This window comes from Oncorhynchus clarkii, chromosome 17 (genome assembly GCF_045791955.1).
Source record: "Oncorhynchus clarkii lewisi isolate Uvic-CL-2024 chromosome 17, UVic_Ocla_1.0, whole genome shotgun sequence".
NCBI classification, from domain to species: domain Eukaryota; kingdom Metazoa; phylum Chordata; class Actinopteri; order Salmoniformes; family Salmonidae; genus Oncorhynchus; species Oncorhynchus clarkii.
This window is the reverse complement of record NC_092163.1, coordinates 11,866,336-11,884,523: the sequence shown is the minus strand read 5'-3', so window position 1 is coordinate 11,884,523 and position 18,188 is coordinate 11,866,336. Positions and strand designations below refer to the sequence as shown.

The window sequence follows — 18,188 nt, the reverse complement described above, 5'->3', positions numbered from 1 at the left end:
AACAAGTACATACTTCTGTAGAGTGCTCAGCATTAGCTGTTACTTGACAAGTATTTGCAGCTGTAACTGACAACTCAATGTTTATAAAATCACATTAAATCACATTTTATTTGTCAATGGCTTCGTCAAACAAAAAAACACACAAAATAGCAGAATTGGTCAGGAGCCCGTAAGACAGCTACTATCCACTGCAGCGCCATCCTGAGATGAGTAATAGATACAGGTATGCTGGTGCAACAACACTTCTATTTAACCATGTCTTTGAATGCTTCTCCCTAGGAGGTACAGATGAAGTTTATGGATGGGCGAATCAAGCTAATGAACGAGATCCTGAACGGGATCAAGATCTTGAAGTTCTATGCATGGGAGAAGGCCTTTCTGGAGCAGGTCCTGGGATACAGGGAGAAAGAACTGAAGGCCCTGAAGAAGTCCCAGATCCTCTACTCCATCTCCATCGCCTCCTTCAACTCATCCACTTTCCTGGTATATACAATATAACTAGTAGTAATAGTTATTTGGTCTTTCGGAGTATAGCAGTGTCTACTCTTTACTTTTTTATTTAAAACAAAAACTTTATAAACAACAAAAACAGTACAACCCCAACCCCTCATTCTCCCCTCCCTCCCTCCCTCCCTCCAAACCACCCTCCACAACACCCACCCACCAAGGCATCTATAAAAGTAAGTTCAATAGGAAAGAAACAAACAGTAATAGAAACAAAACCAATGGGAAAAAAAGTTCAATAAAAAATGTTATCAGCACAAATGGCCACTAGAACAGACATGGCTGCTTACCAAACTATGCAAGTTACACTAAGTAAAAGACAGGCTCTCCAGGTATTGTATTAATGGAGACCAGGTTAAGTCAAACTTTGTTGGGACCCAAGCACAGTGTACCCAACCTTCTCCAGAGGCAGAGATGACACCACCTCCTTAACCCACTGCATAAAGGAGGGCGGCTTTGCAGACTTCCAGTGAAAGAGGACAAGGTGGCGAGCCTGATGCATTGTAGCATTCTGGTCTAGGGGAAGTAACCCAAAAATGTCAGTGACTGGGTTGGGGTCACTGCCATCTAGGTTGATTAATGGCTTAAGGCTACTAAAGTGATTTGTTTGGTGGAAAGATTGTCAAATTTTTGATTGGTGTAGCAGTCTCTCTTTGTAGAGTTCAGGAGTCGGAGAAGAGGCATATCTGTTGTCCACATCTAGAATGAGTTGAGATAGCTCCAATAAGAGGCATATCTGTTGTCCACATCTAGAATGAGTTGAGATAGCTCCAATAAGAGGCATATCCGCTGTCCACATCTAGAATGAGTTGAGATAGCTCCAATAAGAGGCATATCCGTTGTCCACATCTAGAATGAGTTGAGATAGCTCCAATAAGAGGCATATCCGTTGTCCACATCTAGAATGAGTTGAGATAGCTCCAATAAGAGGCATATCTGTTGTCCACATCTAGAATGAGTTGAGATAGCTCCAATAAGAGGCATATCTGTTGTCCACATCTAGAATGAGTTGAGATAGCTCCAATAAGCGTTTGGTGCGCTGTTTGTCGTCATACACTGTGAATGAAATAATTTGGCCTCTTAGATATCCTTTTAACAACTCCCACACAGCAGAGTGAGACACATTATGGGTGCAGTTGATCTGTAAAAAGACATCAATGTAAGTTGATGTGTATTTTTTAAATGCACTACAGGATAGTAGTAGTGGGTCAAGTCTCCATGCGCTTTGTGACACAGTACTGTCCGGAAAGCGGATATCTAGCTGGACAGGGCTACGGTCTGAGATAGGACAGGGCTATGGTCTGAGATAACGATGCTGCGATATTGGCTATTAGTTACAAAATGAAGAATTCTATTGTCCAGCAGGAAAAAGTCAATCCTAGAGTATGAGCTGTGGACTGGAGAAAAAAAGGAGTACTGTTTAGCAGTGGGATTGCTCCTCCTCCATGGATCAGACAAATTATAGGATTCTAGAAGTGAGTTGATTACTGCACCTGATTTTGAAATTACATTGTTGGGCTTCGGTCTGGATCTGTCTAGACTTGGATGCATTACACAATTGAAATCTCCGCCCAATATCAAATGATGAGTGTTAAGGTCAGGAAGTGTTGCGATGAGGTCAGAGGAAAATGTTGCGTCATCCCATTTAGGACCATAGAGGTTAGCCAGAATAACCTGTGTGCTAAACCATTTCCGCATTACTATAATATATCTTCGATTAATATCTGAAATGACTTTGGAGGAGACAAAAGGGGTGCATTTTCTGATAAAGATGGCTTCCCCTCTGGCCTTAGCACCAAAGTTGGAGTGAAATATTTGGTCTACTTATCCTCTCTTTAGTTCATCATGGTCGCTGGACCGGAGATGGGTCTCTTGGAGAAAAACAATGTCCAGACTTAAGGACATAAGATGAGCATACACTTGGCTACGCTTGACCACCTGGGTAATTCCTTTCACGTCCCAGCTGATAAAGCATGTGGAGCCTAGAGTATGTTAATTAGGCGTAGTCATAGTAATCAGAAATGAATGTTAGTACAATGTAAAATGTAAAGAAAATAAAAAACAGCTAAAACAACAAAATACCCAGAAGACAACCTTGGACCCCTATGCTGGACTTCCCCCTGTTGGAAGGCTGCATCTACCTCTCCTAGACCAGAGCGAAATGCTACCATGTTCAAATGAACCTCAGTAGAGCTCTATCCTGGGCCAACATAATAAAGTTACAACTAGGGAAGGGATTCTGGAGGGAACCACCAAAGTTATCTATGGTATCTTATGCAAAATGCATATTTTAAGGATATTAAAACAATATATAAAAAAGGAAGTATAGGTTTATGTCCCCCCCCCCTCAACCCCATCCACTTGGGATGACTTGAAACACACACATATATATATATATATATATATATATATATATATATATATATATATATATACACACACACACAACTCTCAAAACATTTAATTAAATAAGTAAATAGAAGGGAAAAAAGTTAACTTCAACATTTGTATAAATGTAACCCTCTGTTGAACATCCTAACAAGCCAGAACACATACAATTGTCTGGAAAATGCATGGTAAATAATACCCGTGCTGCAGTGTTCGCTCGGCTATACAGGTCTACTCTTTTCTATCCATAGCTTCAAGCCTCACTGTAGAAATGTATCATCGCTGAATTCTGTGTGTGATGGTTACAGTTACAGCTTCAGGTCACCATGTCCCAATCATGCTAATTTGTTTTTTCCCCCAGATTGCCTTTGCCATGTTTGGTGTCTATGTGCTGATTGATGACAAGAACGTCCTAGATGCCCAGAAGGTCTTTGTCTCCATGGCTCTCATCAACATTCTGAAGACCCCACTGAGCCAGCTACCCTTTGCCATGAGCACCACCATGCAGGTGAAATACAATGTCCAGTATTCAACAGACCAAACCAATGTATAATGTTTTGTGCTGCTGTTCAAAAAAAAAATGTTCTTTGAATTTTAGGCCATTGTCTCGCTGAAGCGCTTAGGGAAATACCTGTGTTCTGAGGAGCTGAAAGACGACAATGTAGCCAAGGCCCCTTTGAGTACTGGTAAGAACACCTACTGGTGCCATGTATGTTGACATACTTTACCTATAACTTTTAGCTCCAAGTGGAGCAAAGGGCTTTGTATCAGCCTATAGCAATTAATCAACAAAAACACTCATAGCAACTCTTACCCAGTGGGAACTGTGGTCTGCCTCTGCCTGTCGTAACCAATAAAAACAAGCCTCTGAAGATTTGTTGTTTACATCCATGGCATTCTATCCAGAACCCGTAATGGTAATGTTATGTTGTCACTTCCTGTGATCGAGGTCGACTGGGGAGACTGAGTAATGATAGGATGTTGCCATCCAGTGGTTGAATGTAAATTACTTCTAGACAGTCAGACGTATGATTCCGGATAAATAAAAGCAGTTTTCTTCGCCTGTAATCCGTCAACACTTCCTTAAGACAGCTCGTAAAAAGAACACACTGTAATTTTAGATTTCTTGTAATTATGTAGACTCTGCAATTTGACATGTCACTTAAAAGGACATTATATTTTTAACGTTGGGTAGTTGTTGGGTGCATAAACGGGTGCATAAACTGTTATGCCTGTATGCAGAGAGGAAATATTAGTGTATTTTTTCAATGGTTCCTCTCTCCTCCCTTTCTATTTTCTTCTCAGATGGGGAAGGTGTGTTGATAGACAATGGAACGTTCAGTTGGACTAAAGAAGGTCCTCCATGCCTTAAAAGGTAAATCATAACAGTATTCCCATTTTCACACATTCTGAAGTTTAAGTTAAGAGACTCAACTCCACTCCTCTGTTTACAGGATTAATGTGTGTGTACCCCAGGGTTCACTGGTGGCGGTGGTGGGCCATGTGGGTAGCGGGAAGTCCTCCCTGCTGTCTGCCATTCTTGGAGAGACAGAGAAGAGGAGCGGCAGTGTCTCAATTAAGGTAAACAAGTTCTCTTAAAATAGGAAGCAACAGAAGTTGAATATATTGAATCTAAGGTTTTCAGTTTCAGTGTTACAATCTGTCTATGAGGGTCTGGTTTACACTCAATGTTCTTCTTCTTCAATGCTAATGTTCCTCTATTTAATGTTCCACAGGGCTCAGTGGCCTATGTACCTCAGCAGGCCTGGATCCAGAATGCCACGGTCCAGGACAATGTTACGTTTGGTCGTGAGAAGCAGAAGACCTGGTACCAGCGGGTGTTGGATGCCTGTGCTCTGCTGCCTGACCTGGAGATCCTGCCTGCTGGAGATTCCACAGAGATTGGGGAGAAGGTGTGAAAATAATCTTCTAGAATTCCACCTCCTTTCACTAGATGGTCAATCAAATGGACTTCTAGAATGTTCTGGAATCTTGAGTCATGTCTTCTTCTTGATTGTTCTCCCTGACAGGGTCTGAACCTCTCGGGTGGTCAGAAGCAGAGGGTGAGCCTGGCAAGGGCTGTGTACAGGAAGGCTGACGTCTATCTGCTGGATGACCCCCTGTCTGCTGTGGATGCTCATGTGGGGCAACACATCTTCGACAAAGTCATCGGACCCAAGGGAGTGCTAAGAAATAAGGTGAAACTACGACCAAAATATGATCTCTATTAACAGTCAGAGTGACACTTGTAGAAATCAATATTAGAAGCTTACACGTAATCGACTGTTCCTTGTGTGGTTTTGAGATGGAAAAGCAGATTGTTCAAATCAAATCCACCATTTGTATTAGGCTAGTTCCGTTGATTGTCTGTTTTGATTAATCCTGCTCCTGTGGTTTGTGTAACCAGACCCGTGTCCTAGTAACCCATGGGATGAGCTTCCTGCCCCAGGCGGACCTCATCCTGGTGCTGGTGGACGGGGAGATAACAGAGAGTGGCTCCTACCAGGAGTTGCTGAGCCGCCATGGGGCCTTTGCAGACTTCATCCATACCTTCGCCAGCAACGACCGTAAAGAGAGTGTCACAGAGACTGCCGCACAGAGAGGTAGGACCTCATTGTAATGAAATTTGGGAGAAGTCATTATTGCCATTGATGAACAAACATTTGCTTCTCACCAACAAGCTATTCACCATGTAAATTAAAATTTTGTACCATTGCTGCAGGTGCCAGGAGGGCAAGCTCACGGCTGAGTGTTACAGACTTCATGCCATTCTCAAGAGATCTATCCCAAGAGCAGCTCATTGGGTAAGTGAATTTCCAGCGCACATCACATAATTTTTTCCTGATAACATCATGGTTCTAATTGATTCAGTGGTATAATAAACGTCTATTGGAGAAAGTCACATTGAGCATGCCAAGCATTTTAAAAATAAAAACCTAACTGAAACCCCTCTATGTTCTCTAGGGGAGACACCAACAGTACTAACCTGCAGGGTATGGAGCCCATGTCTGAGATAGACGAGGAGCAGGTTCCTGAGGACTTGGGAAAGCTGATGGAGGTTGACAAGGCACGCACTGGGAGGGTGAGTCTAGAAGAAGAGCTGATTTTTGACTGCACCTCTTATGGTTAAAATTGTTCAAACTAAATGATAAAGTCTCCATAGCCATACAGGTTGTACCCATTTGAGCGCTCCAGTACATTGTTTCTTTAAAACAAACGGAGCTTCTTTCTCACCTTTTACATATTAACAGGTGTTTGTCAATTTCTAGCAACTGATTGCCTGTCTTTTTTACCACAGGTGAGGCTGGAGATGTACATGGAGTACTTCAAGACCATCGGCATGGCCTTCATCATCCCCATCGTCTTCCTGTACGCCTTCCAACAGGGGGCCTCGCTGGCCTACAACTACTGGCTGAGCCTGTGGGCCGACGAACCCATCGTCAACGGCACCCAGGTCGACACGGACATGAAGCTGGCCGTCTACGGGGCTCTGGGCTTCGCACAAGGTCAGTGGTGAATGCATTTTACTGAGAAAAGGCACCAAAGATAAAAGTAGGTCCTTTTGACTTGGATGAACAGAAACAGCATAGACTAGTTTAGCTAGAATCCTTAATGGTGAAACAGAAAATACTACAGTTTAGTTAGAATCCTTAATGGTGAAACAGCCAGGTACGTTTGGGGCTATTACAACAACAAATGAGTTACTCTGAAGAATGAACACTGTTTTATTATTGCATGCACGACTGAACAGCAGAATATGTACTGCATTTTGTTTTACCATGCTGCTTGACACACCTCAACTCCATTTCATCCACAAAACACAAACAATAACAACAAAGGTGCTGGGGAGGACAGTGGCGCTGTGTCCCCTAATGTGGATTCCATCTTTCATCCCACTAATGTTTGTTTATTTGGACCTGTTATAACCCTCCATTGTACTAGTCCTCCAAGAGTCCTTCTGAGAGATTGAGAGTTTCAGTATCTGATATAAACCACAGTTGCCAAACAGCAGGGATCCTAACAGCAGTTTATTTTATATTTCAGGAATCGCTATTTTCGGCACCACGGTGGCCATTTCGGTCGGAGGTATCATCGCGTCCCGGCACCTCCACATGGACCTCCTGAAGAACGTTCTCCACTCCCCCATGTCTTTCTTTGAGACCACCCCCAGTGGGAACCTCCTAAACCGTTTTGCCAAGGAGATCGACGCTATCGACTGCATGATCCCCGACGGCCTCAAGATGATGCTGGGCTACCTCTTCAAGCTGATGGAAGTCTGTATCATCGTCATGCTGGCTACACCTTTTGCGGCAGTCGTCATCCTGCCCCTCGCCATTCTCTACGCCTTCGTTCAGGTATGTTTCTAACCGACTGAGACAATGTTTTGTGGGGGAATAATAGTTTTAGACTCTTGAAAACCAGAATAGCGGATTTTGCAAGTTGTTGGTTTTGCGTGGTGATTTATTCCACCTGCTAACATAGTAGTACTAAGTAATGGCAGGCTACATACTGTAAATCTACTAGAAATGCTGGAGTGGAAAACCCACTTCCACACACATACACCACCTCTTGGTACTTTCGGTTCATTAAAACGTAATGTTTTATTTTTCCGTTGTGCATTACAGAGTTTCTACGTGGCCACATCCTGCCAGCTGAGGAGGCTGGAGTCGGTGAGCCGCTCGCCCATCTACACCCACTTCAACGAGACGGTGCAGGGAGCCAGTGTCATACGGGCCTTCGGAGAACAGCACCGCTTCATTGTGCAGGCTAACAAGAGGGTCGACTTCAACCAGACCTCCTACTTCCCCCGCTTTGTGGCCACCAGGTTAGATATAAACAACACATTCACCTTGCAGTACATGCTCTGGTAAAATAATATATCCAGTTGATGTGGTGACTGGTGTACATTGTTCCGTTTTCAGATGTTTTTTAATAAAGCCTGGAATAAAAGAAAAAGGGCGACCTATAATTAAATTATACAAATATTTAGCTCCAGACATAGGCCTATAGCAAAGTGCATATTGATTGTGTTGTAGGCCTATATCTCTCACACTTCTCTCATCTCTTTGTGACAGACCAGTTTTAAATGCCTTCTGTCAAATGTTTCTGTATTTCTTTATCTGCATTTCTTTCTTCACTACTCTAGGGTTATTATTAATGCTTGGATAACCTTATCTCTATTATGTATTGATTTATTTTTCATTCTTTATGCGGTGCGTACTGCGCAGAACACCTGAAGAATTATCACTGGGAATTATCACTGTGAATCATTGTAATGTTTGTTTATGTGTCAATTAATCCCATAAGGGATGGGTTGCCAACTGGCGATTTGACACAATCAAAACACCTCCATGATGAATGGTGGAGGCCAAAACTTTCTTCACAACTAATCAGGCTTTCTTCTCTTGATAACCGCAGGTGGTTGGCAGTTAATCTTGAGTTTGTCGGTAACGGTGTGGTCTTAGCCGCAGCTATTCTCTCAGTGATGGGGAAAGACACCCTGAGCCCTGGCATTGTTGGTTTGGCTGTGTCACACTCCCTCCAGGTAAGATATTACACCCTATACCATAGTCATTATAGGTAGACAACTCATTTAGCAACAAAGAAGAATAGTCATTTTAATATTTTGTATCCGGCTACAATCACACAAAACCCATTACAGGCAATCCCTTTTATTGCATCAGAAAGTGCGTGGTTTACCAAACTGAAAAAAAGCAGAAGAATAGCCTACCTACGTGCTGCACAATCCTAACTGCATATTACCTCAAATGAGAGAGCTCTGTTTTCATTTGAACCTCGCAATTGTGTTGTGCAGGTGACTGGCATTCTGAGCTGGATTGTGAGATCATGGACAGACGTAGAGAACAACATTGTGTCTGTTGAGAGGGTGAAGGAGTACGCTGACACTGCAAAAGAGGTAAGCATCTGCATACCTTCTCTGTTAGCTAATACCCCCAATGAAATTAGCTGTTATACAAGTAATATGCATGACAGGAGTCATGACATTAACATTGTAAGTTATGTCGGCAGTTACTGTTTCATGAATGTTATTCATTCTCTTTTTTAGGTTTACAGTAACTGAAGTGTTGCCAAACTAAACATTTTCTAGCCAGGTTTGCAGTAACTGAAGTGTTGCCAAACTAACCATTGTTTAGCCAGGTTTACAGTATCTGAAGTCTTGCCTAACTAACCATTATCTAGCAAGGTTCACAGTAACTGAAGTGTTGTGCAACTAACCTGTTTAGATCTATAGACATAGAGGGACAAAGAACATAGATATAGAGACACAGATCCATTTAATCTTAACTGTTCTCTATACTCACCAGGCTGTGTGGACCGTGGAGGGCAGTTCCCTGCCTCTGGCCTGGCCTCAGACTGGCACTATAGAGTTCCAAGACTATGGACTGCAGTACCGCAAGGGCCTGGACTGGGCACTGAAAGGCATCACCCTGAAAATCCAGGAGAAAGAAAAGGTCAGTACAATCTAGAATGAGGTAGCCTTCTACAGTACCCATAATGCTTTGTTTATGATATTCAGTTTTGTCTGAGGCAACATACTCCTTTTACAGTTTTATCATACTTAGGACCAGGGGCATTTTCCCGGCCATGTTACCTGACCAGTAAAAACTATTTGATCCTATCTAACGAAGGGTCTCATTTGTCATTCTTAGGTTGGCATTGTGGGCAGAACCGGAGCTGGAAAGTCTTCCCTTGCCCTGGGGATCTTCAGAATCCTAGAAGCAGCCAAGGGAGCGATCTACATCGATGGAGTCAACATCGCAGAGATCGGACTCCACGACCTCAGATCCCGCATTACCATCATCCCACAGGTACTACAGTTATTGATTGATTGATTTTATTTGATAATCCCCCAAAATGTCTTACTACAGTGATGGTAACTGACTTTTGCTTCTTCCTCCAACAGGACCCTGTATTGTTCTCCGGCTCTCTGCGTATGAACCTTGACCCCTTCGACACGTATACTGACGAGGAAATATGGAGTTCGCTAGAGCTTGCGCACCTCAAGAACTTTGTGTCCAACCTGCCTGACAAACTGAATTATGAGTGCTCGGAAGGAGGAGAGAACCTCAGGTACGGACAATTGATATATTTGACCAAATAACATAATAGTATATATAAATATATGCCATTTAGCAGACGCTTTTATCCAAAGCAACTTACAGTCATGCGTGCCTACACTTTAGGCATGTATATCTGTCACACCTGCTCCCGCTCTTCCCCCCTGGTGCTCGAGGTAATCACTTTGTTGATTACCCCCTGTATATCTGTCTGTTCCTTGGTTGTTTTCCCTGTGTCCGCATTGTGTTATGTGTTCCTGTCCAGGCACTGTTCCTGTTCCGTTTAATATCCGTCAGCTAATAAACCTTCACTCCCCGTACCTGCTTCTCATCTCCTGCGTCGCTCCCGTGACAATATGTGACACATATCAACTGAGCTACAAAGAACCACTAAAGACCAAACACAAAGCATATAGGCTAGGGCTGGTGTCCTGCATCCAGATTAAGCCTATTCCTGAACAACAAATTATATTGAGCATTATTTTTGCTTAATCTGGTCTACTATATCTGGTTCTATCACCTGTAAACCTCTATATTCTGTGCTTTGGTGCTCAAAGGTTTAAGTGTCAATATTCAACCTTCACTTGTCTCCATCTCTAGTCTGGGTCAGCGCCAGCTGGTCTGCCTGGCCCGCGCTCTCCTCCGTAAGACCAAGATCCTGGTTCTGGATGAGGCCACAGCCGCTGTGGACTTGGAGACAGACACCCTGATCCAGTCCACCATCAGACAACAGTTTGAGGACTGCACCGTGCTCACCATCGCCCATCGCCTCAACACCATCATGGACTATACCAGGTAAGGCTCTCTGCTCTACTTTTTGCCCAGCGCCAGTTGTCTCAAGTTTGGGATGTGCATATCAATTCCTTTCCTACACCTAGTAGCTACTACGCCCCAGTCAAATGATGTCGTAACATCTCAAAATCAATGGTTCTGTCACAGAATTTGACACTTCTTCTCTCTCTTCCTTCCATAGAGTGATAGTGATGGACAAAGGCCACATCTCGGAGATGGACTCCCCAACCAACCTCATCTCAAACAGAGGACAGTTCTACCGCATGTGCCGAGAGGCTGGGCTAGTCTAAAAGCTACCCAGCTCCGAGGTGGCTCTGGCCAGGGGAAAATTCTGATGGCCCTGGCTCTTCCAAACTAACACATGTAGAATCGGCCATTCCAAGCTCCACGATCCAGGCAGTTCAAACTCTTCCTGAGAGCAATGCTTTTATAACGACCAGGAACTGAAGTCGATGTAAACCAAAGATGACCCAGAAGCGAAGCTGATGACGATTTAGTGAACAGTATGTGCTCTCTGGTCACGATAAAGACATGTAACCTACGCACACTTAAACTGGTGCTCGGAACTGGAAAGAGACATCAAGCCCCGATCTCAAAGACTGTAATTTATGAAGCTATTACTGGACGCAGATGGGTTGTTGCTAGGCAAACATTTTAAATATTGTATATAGGCTGTGCCAATGAAAGTTATGGAGATGAAAGTCAGATTGAGTGCAAAATCCACAGGACTTTGGTTCCGTCTCTGAATGTGAACCAAATTATTTTTGTAGATCTGCTACATTTAATGAAGCATCTTTTTGAAGAACACTTGGGTACATTTGATGTTGAGTTGAAATCTCAGGCAACCAAATCCGACTATTTTGTTCATATCAGTGATGGTAACTGACATTTGGGTCTTCCTCCAACAGGACAGGTGTTATCATCTCATCAGACAGAAAAAAAGTTTATAATAAATTCAGATCTATTCTCATACCATCCAACCACAGGGTAAGTCTAGAGAAAGTGGAGCAATATTCTCTGACTGACCACTAGCCTTAAAGGGCTGACCCTGTAAAACCCAGAAAACACAAAGCTTTTCACAGTCATCAATCTGAAATTGAACCCTATTCCACAGAATATAGTGCACTTTTTTAGGCTTTGTACTATATAGGGAATAGGGTGCCATTTCAGACGCACAAACACACTCATCAGTCTGATTCCTACCCAGCCATTTCAGTGTTTTATGAGTCTGGTCAAAGAAGAAAACACTGCAGCGAGCCAAGGTGCTTAGCTAGCCTAGCGTCCAACTATTCTGCGGTATTTGTTTATTTCAGTCTAAGTAAACACATAAAACAGTCAATAGAATCTGTATGGTCGGGTATGTAGGACTAAAATACCTGGCCATTCAACTGTTACAGTGGTGACGGGAAACCCGACAGGAATGAAGAGAACGCCTTTTCAAAACAATGGACAAAACGTGTAAAAACAACAAAAAAAGGGAAAAAAAGTTTCTCTCCACCTTACATCTGTCAGTCATTCCACCTACACACTAAGCCTAATTCTCACAGCTATGGGTGCAACACACATGTGCACACAGACCACCTAATTCTCAAAGCTATGGGTGACATATTGAGGTAACAGACTCTCATCACATACCATTCAATGTCAGTGTTATTGTTGTTATTCCTTTGGTTCCAGTTATGACTGGCTGTAAATAGACATTCCTTCCTGTTTATATCTATAACATGGACTTTTCCAAAAGAAGTCAAAGGATCTTAATATTTTTGTCTTACTGGTTTAGACAATATGCTAAGAAGAAACTATACAATATTTGTGAAATAATGAACATGGAAGTTGCCTTCAAATTCTAAGAGATTGTATTATATTTATACTTTTTGTATTCAATCTGTTAATTTTTTGATTGAACATTTTACTGTGCAATAATTCATGCTGGAAATAATAAAACTGTTTTGAAAATAATGTTTTTGTGAGTCTTGTCTGTGAAACCTTTATGCCTCTATGCCTTATATAAGTATGAGTCAAGCATGACTGCAGGCAGTTGGGTAACATTTTCCAAAGCCTGTCATTGACAGGGTGTGCAGACCACAGGAGGCTGCTGAGGGGAGGACAGCTTATAACAATGGCCAGAACAGAGCAAATGGAATGTGTTTGATGTATTTGATATCATTCCAACTCCACTCCAGCCTTTACCACGAGCCCGTCCTCCCCAATTAAGTTGCCACCAACCTCCTGCGATGCAGACATTAGGCATAATTTGCTTACAGTAAAGGCACTAGTCACCACAGCCAAAGTCATAAACTCTACTTAAAATGTGATTTTAAACCTAACCTTAATAACACTGCTAACATTGTGCCTATACCTGACCTTACATTAAAAACAAAAAGCTCATTTTTGTTTTCATAAATGTTTACGACATAGACCACTTTGACTTTGTCGCTGTGGGAACTAGTGGGAAACGATTTGGTCATGCCCAGGCAAGTAACCAATTTAGATCACTAGGTGGGAGCAAAAGTTAACTTGTGAAGCTAACAGTTTATCCTCTGAACTCGGTGAGGGACACGAACGGCATTTGTTTATACCTGTTGCAATGGCGACCATAACGGAACTGAACTGCGGTAAGCATTGTCCTTTCTTTCACTTTAAAGTATATATTACATTTATTAAACGGAAGCGAATTGCAACTGTGCAACTATTTCATAGTTCGTGCAACGCACAGTGTAAGAAGAGGACAGTAGGTAGCGCTAGCTATCAACGTTTGCCTGGCTATCGTACAGAGCAACACACCTTAAATTGTACGTTATTAATATGTCCCCACAAGTTGCAGAGGTTTTTAAGATACCATTTCCAACAAATGATCTTATCTTATCTCCCAGCTCTGAGGGAGAGCCTAGAGTCTCGAGGTGTGTTGGGTCAGCTGAAGGCTCGGATCAGAGCTGAGGTGTTCAGTGCGCTCGACGATCAGAGCGAGCCGCGTCCTGCGCTGTCGCACGACAACCTTCTACGAGCTCATCCGCGAGTACCTGGAATTCAACAAGTATCGATACACAGCGTCTGTGTTGACAGCAGGTGAATATTATGCATTCAATTCAACCATATGACAATCAATTTCAGAACTGAATATAAGTGCCATTGGTAGGTTCACCGTTATTCAATTACAAGTTGGATCCTATGACCTTATCAAATCAATGTTTTTCAGAATCAGGTCAACCTGAGGTACCAATTGACAGACAGTTCATGGCGAATGAGCTGAAAGTGGTGGAGGACCACAGTTCCAGATCTGTGTAAGTTTATCTAGAAATTATTCATAAAAGGTCACAGGAAACTGATTCCAGACCTGAAATTCTTATCCTATACTGATTGAAAACTGTAAATACTACTATTAGGCCTAGTAAAGACGTACATATTGTGTGTTTTCAGGCCTCTACTGTACGGATTGCTGTCCCACTTCCTAAGCAGCAGTGGAGGGAAGCTGTTTCTCAGGGGCTCAGCACCTGCTAATATGACCAGAGACCCTAACACACTCCCTGGTCCTGAGTCTTAACACAGGTGTGTCCTGTTTGTCACTCCAGATTTCACTGGGACTGGGGGTGTTGAGCGACTTTTATTTTATTTATTTTTATTTTTTTGCAGTTGATGTCAATAAAGCCTTAGTAGTGTGTGTTAATGTTGCCAAAACAGATAAAAATCAACAGGTCTGAATTTTATTTCATTTGGCCAATTGTTTGTTCCCTGAGAGTCTGTAAATGTAGTCTGTTCTTCACTACTGCTATGTCCGCATAGCTGTACATACTGTAGTAAGCGTTTTATGTGCCAATTGCTCATGAAGATGTATTTTAAATAAATAGTTGTTTTGATACATTTTTATTTTAATAAAGCATTTTTAGCATATTTGTAATTATTCGATTTTAGGTATAGGCTACACATGTTGATTTTGTTGATGTGGATCTATAGGTAATCATTTATATTTAGGCATTAGGTCTATTGTTTGTAGTTAATGGGTTTATCACTTTATAAATGTTTTATGTTTCATCACACAGTGGCTGTATTAGCACAAAATAATTTTGCCCGGAGTATTCAGGCATTTTTACAGTGTATCTTCACTCCCACATTCTCATAAAACTCAGTGATAAACACCTTCCACTGAGGAAGTGCACAGAGGCAATAAACTGTCTCGAATGTCTATTGTGGTCACGACAAACAAAGCCAACATTTATGAAGTCAGTATAGAATGTTTATACAAGTGTTATCTCATGGTCTTAGCATATAGGCATTGTACTGTAGAGCATAATATGCTGTAGCTCACATGTAAAGAAAGACTTAGGCCTGCCTGCTATCACATCTACCCTGTGTGTCCCAAATGGCACCCTATTCCCTTTATAGTGCACTACTTTTGACCAGGGCCTATAGGGATTCTTTATCACTATTATAGGGAATAGGGTTCCGTTTGGGACATAGGCCTGCCTGCTATCACGTGTCTCATGTAATCTAACTAGTCTAGAGCTGATTTCTCTCACTTGATAAATGGCTGCTATAAATTCTAAGGCCAGATGACATACAGATGACCAAAAAAAAGTGCTCTCTTGAACCTAAAACGTTTATACCTGGAACCAAAAAGGGTTCTCCTATGGGAACAGCCGAAGAACCCTCTTGGAACCCTTTTTTTCCACGTTTACAGTCAGAGCACCATACTGTTGCTGTATAAGGAAAGATTTGAGCAATGCTCTCCCAGTGCTGCCAAAATCTAAAAGGTTGAAGTTGTCTTGGAACAATGTCCCCTGTGGACTTCTGTTGATTTATCTACATAGTCTACCTCTCTGATGTTAGGAAAGTTATGATGGAGATTTCAAACAACTGATAACAGTGTAGTGGGTGCAGATTCAGAGACACTTTAGCCCAGAATCAGCATGGATTCACCCTTTTAGTATTAAATCTCTTGAAATCGATATATTGTTGACAAGCCAAGGAGATATAGCCCTTTACTATGCATCTCCTATCTGCTTTCACATTTCCACAAGCAGAAGGTCTATTAGTAGAATTACCACAGAGATTAACTTTTTTTCAACCCAACTTACCATCTCCTTCATATCAATTTATGAAATACTCACTAATCTTTCCGTTTATAAAATGGGAAACGTCCACTTCTCCCTCTCAACTAAATTATTTCTGAGACCTATCCATATCAGTTGAATGAAAAACAACATTTCTACTAATCCCTATATTTACCTAAGCCAGGATTCCTCAACTGGCAGTGAATCTATTTGGCCACCCAAGACTGTAAAAACACCAGCAAATTCGCTCCAAGTGACTTTCATTTTGGAAAACTGCTCCAAAGTATTCCCACCCATAATAGAGAGATACACTGAGTATGCCAAACATTAAGAACACCTTCCTAATATTGAATTGCAGGCCCCCTTTTGCCCTCAGAACATTCTCAATTCATCGGGGCATGGACTCTACAAGGTGTTGAAAGCATTCCACAGGGATGCTGGCCCATGTTGACTCCAATGCTTCCCACAGTTATGTCAAGTTGGCTGGATGTCCTTTGGGTGGTGGACCATTCTTTAAAAACACGGAAACTGTTGAGCGTGAAAAACACAGCAGTGTTGCAGTTCTTGACACAAACCAGTGCGCCTGGCACCGACTACCATACCCCGTTCAAAGGCACATAAATATTTTGTCTTGTCCATTCACAATCCATGTCTCAATTGTCTCCAGGCTTAAAAATCCTTCTTTAACCTGTCTCCTCCCCTTCATCTACACTGCTTAACGTGGATTTATTAAGTGACATCAATAAGGGATCATAGCTTTCACCTGGATTCACCTGGTCAGTCTGTGTCATGGAAAGAGCAGGTGTTCCTAATGTTTTTTATACTCAGTATATGTGATCGTGTACAAATGTAAGTAATGTTTGAAATGGTTATGTTTTAGTCAAATATTGTATATGTTTGGGCGCCTTGTGGTCAATTTGCAGTCTATTATGTATAATTATGTTCCGGCCCCCTGACCATCCGATCAAGACAAAATGGGCCAGCAGCTGAATCTAGTTGATGATCCCTGACCTAAACTGATTATGAAGTGAGAAACGTCCTCCTCCTTCCCTCCCCCCGGTCCCTGCTCCCTCTCTTTTTCTCTCTTCTTGTTCTCTATCTCACCCCCCCCCCCCCCTCTCTCCTCTCATCCCTCCCTCCTTCCTTGTGTTCCGTGGGGCAGCTCAGAACTGTAGCTGGAGAGCCCTAGTGACGTCCCTGTGTTGCCTAGACTCAGCGCAGGTCACACAAACATCTGCCTGCTGCTGCTGTGGGCCGGGCCTCTATCTTCCCTCTCTCACCCGTCTCCCCCATCCTCATTTCCTCTTTCGCCATAAAAGGGAACACAACATTCTTATCTCACTCTGAGAATGACATTGCTCTGAGCCCTGGAAACTCAAGTCTATACCTAGAGTCAGACATCTTTCTTTACCTTACCTCATGTTTCCCCAGTCAGATATCTTGTACTGTAGTGTTACAGGTTGCTGTATTGAACTGTACTGTAACAAAGACATGACTTGAATAGCCTGCCATTGTATCGGCAAGTGATCTAAAGAGAAACTAGTTATGAATATGATGGCTAACCATATTCTATGAGATGAACAGGTGTTCCTGTACCTGTTTGTTTACTGAGTGTTAATTCATGGAGATGTTATTTTTTGCTGCTCCTGTAGACACAGTATCAATGGTGACAGCAAAGATGCTTTACAGAAGCAACCTGCTTTTGGCATCCCTAGGAGTGATGCCATGCACTATTCCTAGAACTCTTTAGCTAATTCTTAGAACTACAGCTCTATCTGCGGATCTCCCTAGCCCTGCCTAGGTTGCACCTCTGCTCAGGCAGTCCAAATCTTTTCTCAGACAGATACATAGCTATATATGCAGAGGAAATAGAACTATGACTGTTGTTATTCACTGGGCCGATTGCCTGAAAATTGGTAGCATTGTTCCACCATTTATATTGTACATTGGAAGTGTGTGCAACATCTGTATAAATACGATTGAGTACAGTGCTGCTTCACTGCACCAGAGAGCAGCGTTGTTTGTTCTGAGCTTAAATTAGAACGCAATTACATTTCTATGGGGACAAATGTATCTACAAACATATGGCTGTGTCAACTGTTTGTCCATCTATGGCTACAAATGGTAGTCAGGGGGGCCGCTGGGGACATAAAGTGTATGTATGGTAAATTATTTAAAGAACTCAGAAAATATGTATTTGTCTTGGATAGTTTTCAGCTCCCACATAGATTGTGCTGTATAAGGAGAATTTGGTTATGAACTAATACTCGTGTCAATAAATCATAACCTTTTTATGCCGTTTTTGGAGGTGAGGGACAAAGCCGGCGATATTGATAGGCACTTATGGTTCATGCCCATGTAATCACCAAGTACTGTA

At 42.3% G+C, this 18,188-nt stretch overlaps 1 protein-coding gene and 1 pseudogene across 1 annotated transcript in view; both read left to right on the top strand.

Annotated features, from left to right (window-relative positions):
• The window catches only part of LOC139370658 (multidrug resistance-associated protein 1-like), a 29,471-nt gene extending 17,222 nt beyond the window's left edge, over positions 1-12,249 (top strand). Inside the window, exons 12-31 of the mRNA XM_071110264.1 lie at positions 280-483; positions 3,254-3,400; positions 3,491-3,578; positions 4,198-4,267; positions 4,347-4,473; positions 4,629-4,805; positions 4,923-5,090; positions 5,300-5,495; positions 5,615-5,696; positions 5,857-5,974; positions 6,191-6,398; positions 6,937-7,247; positions 7,518-7,717; positions 8,311-8,437; positions 8,708-8,809; positions 9,219-9,365; positions 9,564-9,722; positions 9,818-9,984; positions 10,572-10,766; positions 10,945-12,249. Of these exons, the coding sequence (XP_070966365.1) occupies positions 280-483; positions 3,254-3,400; positions 3,491-3,578; positions 4,198-4,267; positions 4,347-4,473; positions 4,629-4,805; positions 4,923-5,090; positions 5,300-5,495; positions 5,615-5,696; positions 5,857-5,974; positions 6,191-6,398; positions 6,937-7,247; positions 7,518-7,717; positions 8,311-8,437; positions 8,708-8,809; positions 9,219-9,365; positions 9,564-9,722; positions 9,818-9,984; positions 10,572-10,766; positions 10,945-11,053 (3,102 nt within the window). The 3' untranslated portion in view covers positions 11,054-12,249. The remainder of the gene's footprint in view (positions 1-279; positions 484-3,253; positions 3,401-3,490; positions 3,579-4,197; positions 4,268-4,346; positions 4,474-4,628; positions 4,806-4,922; positions 5,091-5,299; positions 5,496-5,614; positions 5,697-5,856; positions 5,975-6,190; positions 6,399-6,936; positions 7,248-7,517; positions 7,718-8,310; positions 8,438-8,707; positions 8,810-9,218; positions 9,366-9,563; positions 9,723-9,817; positions 9,985-10,571; positions 10,767-10,944) is intronic.
• Positions 12,250-13,328: 1,079 nt separating this feature from the next.
• On the top strand, positions 13,329-14,569 carry LOC139369579 (centrosomal protein 20-like; annotated as a pseudogene).
• Positions 14,570-18,188: the final 3,619 nt, after the last annotated feature.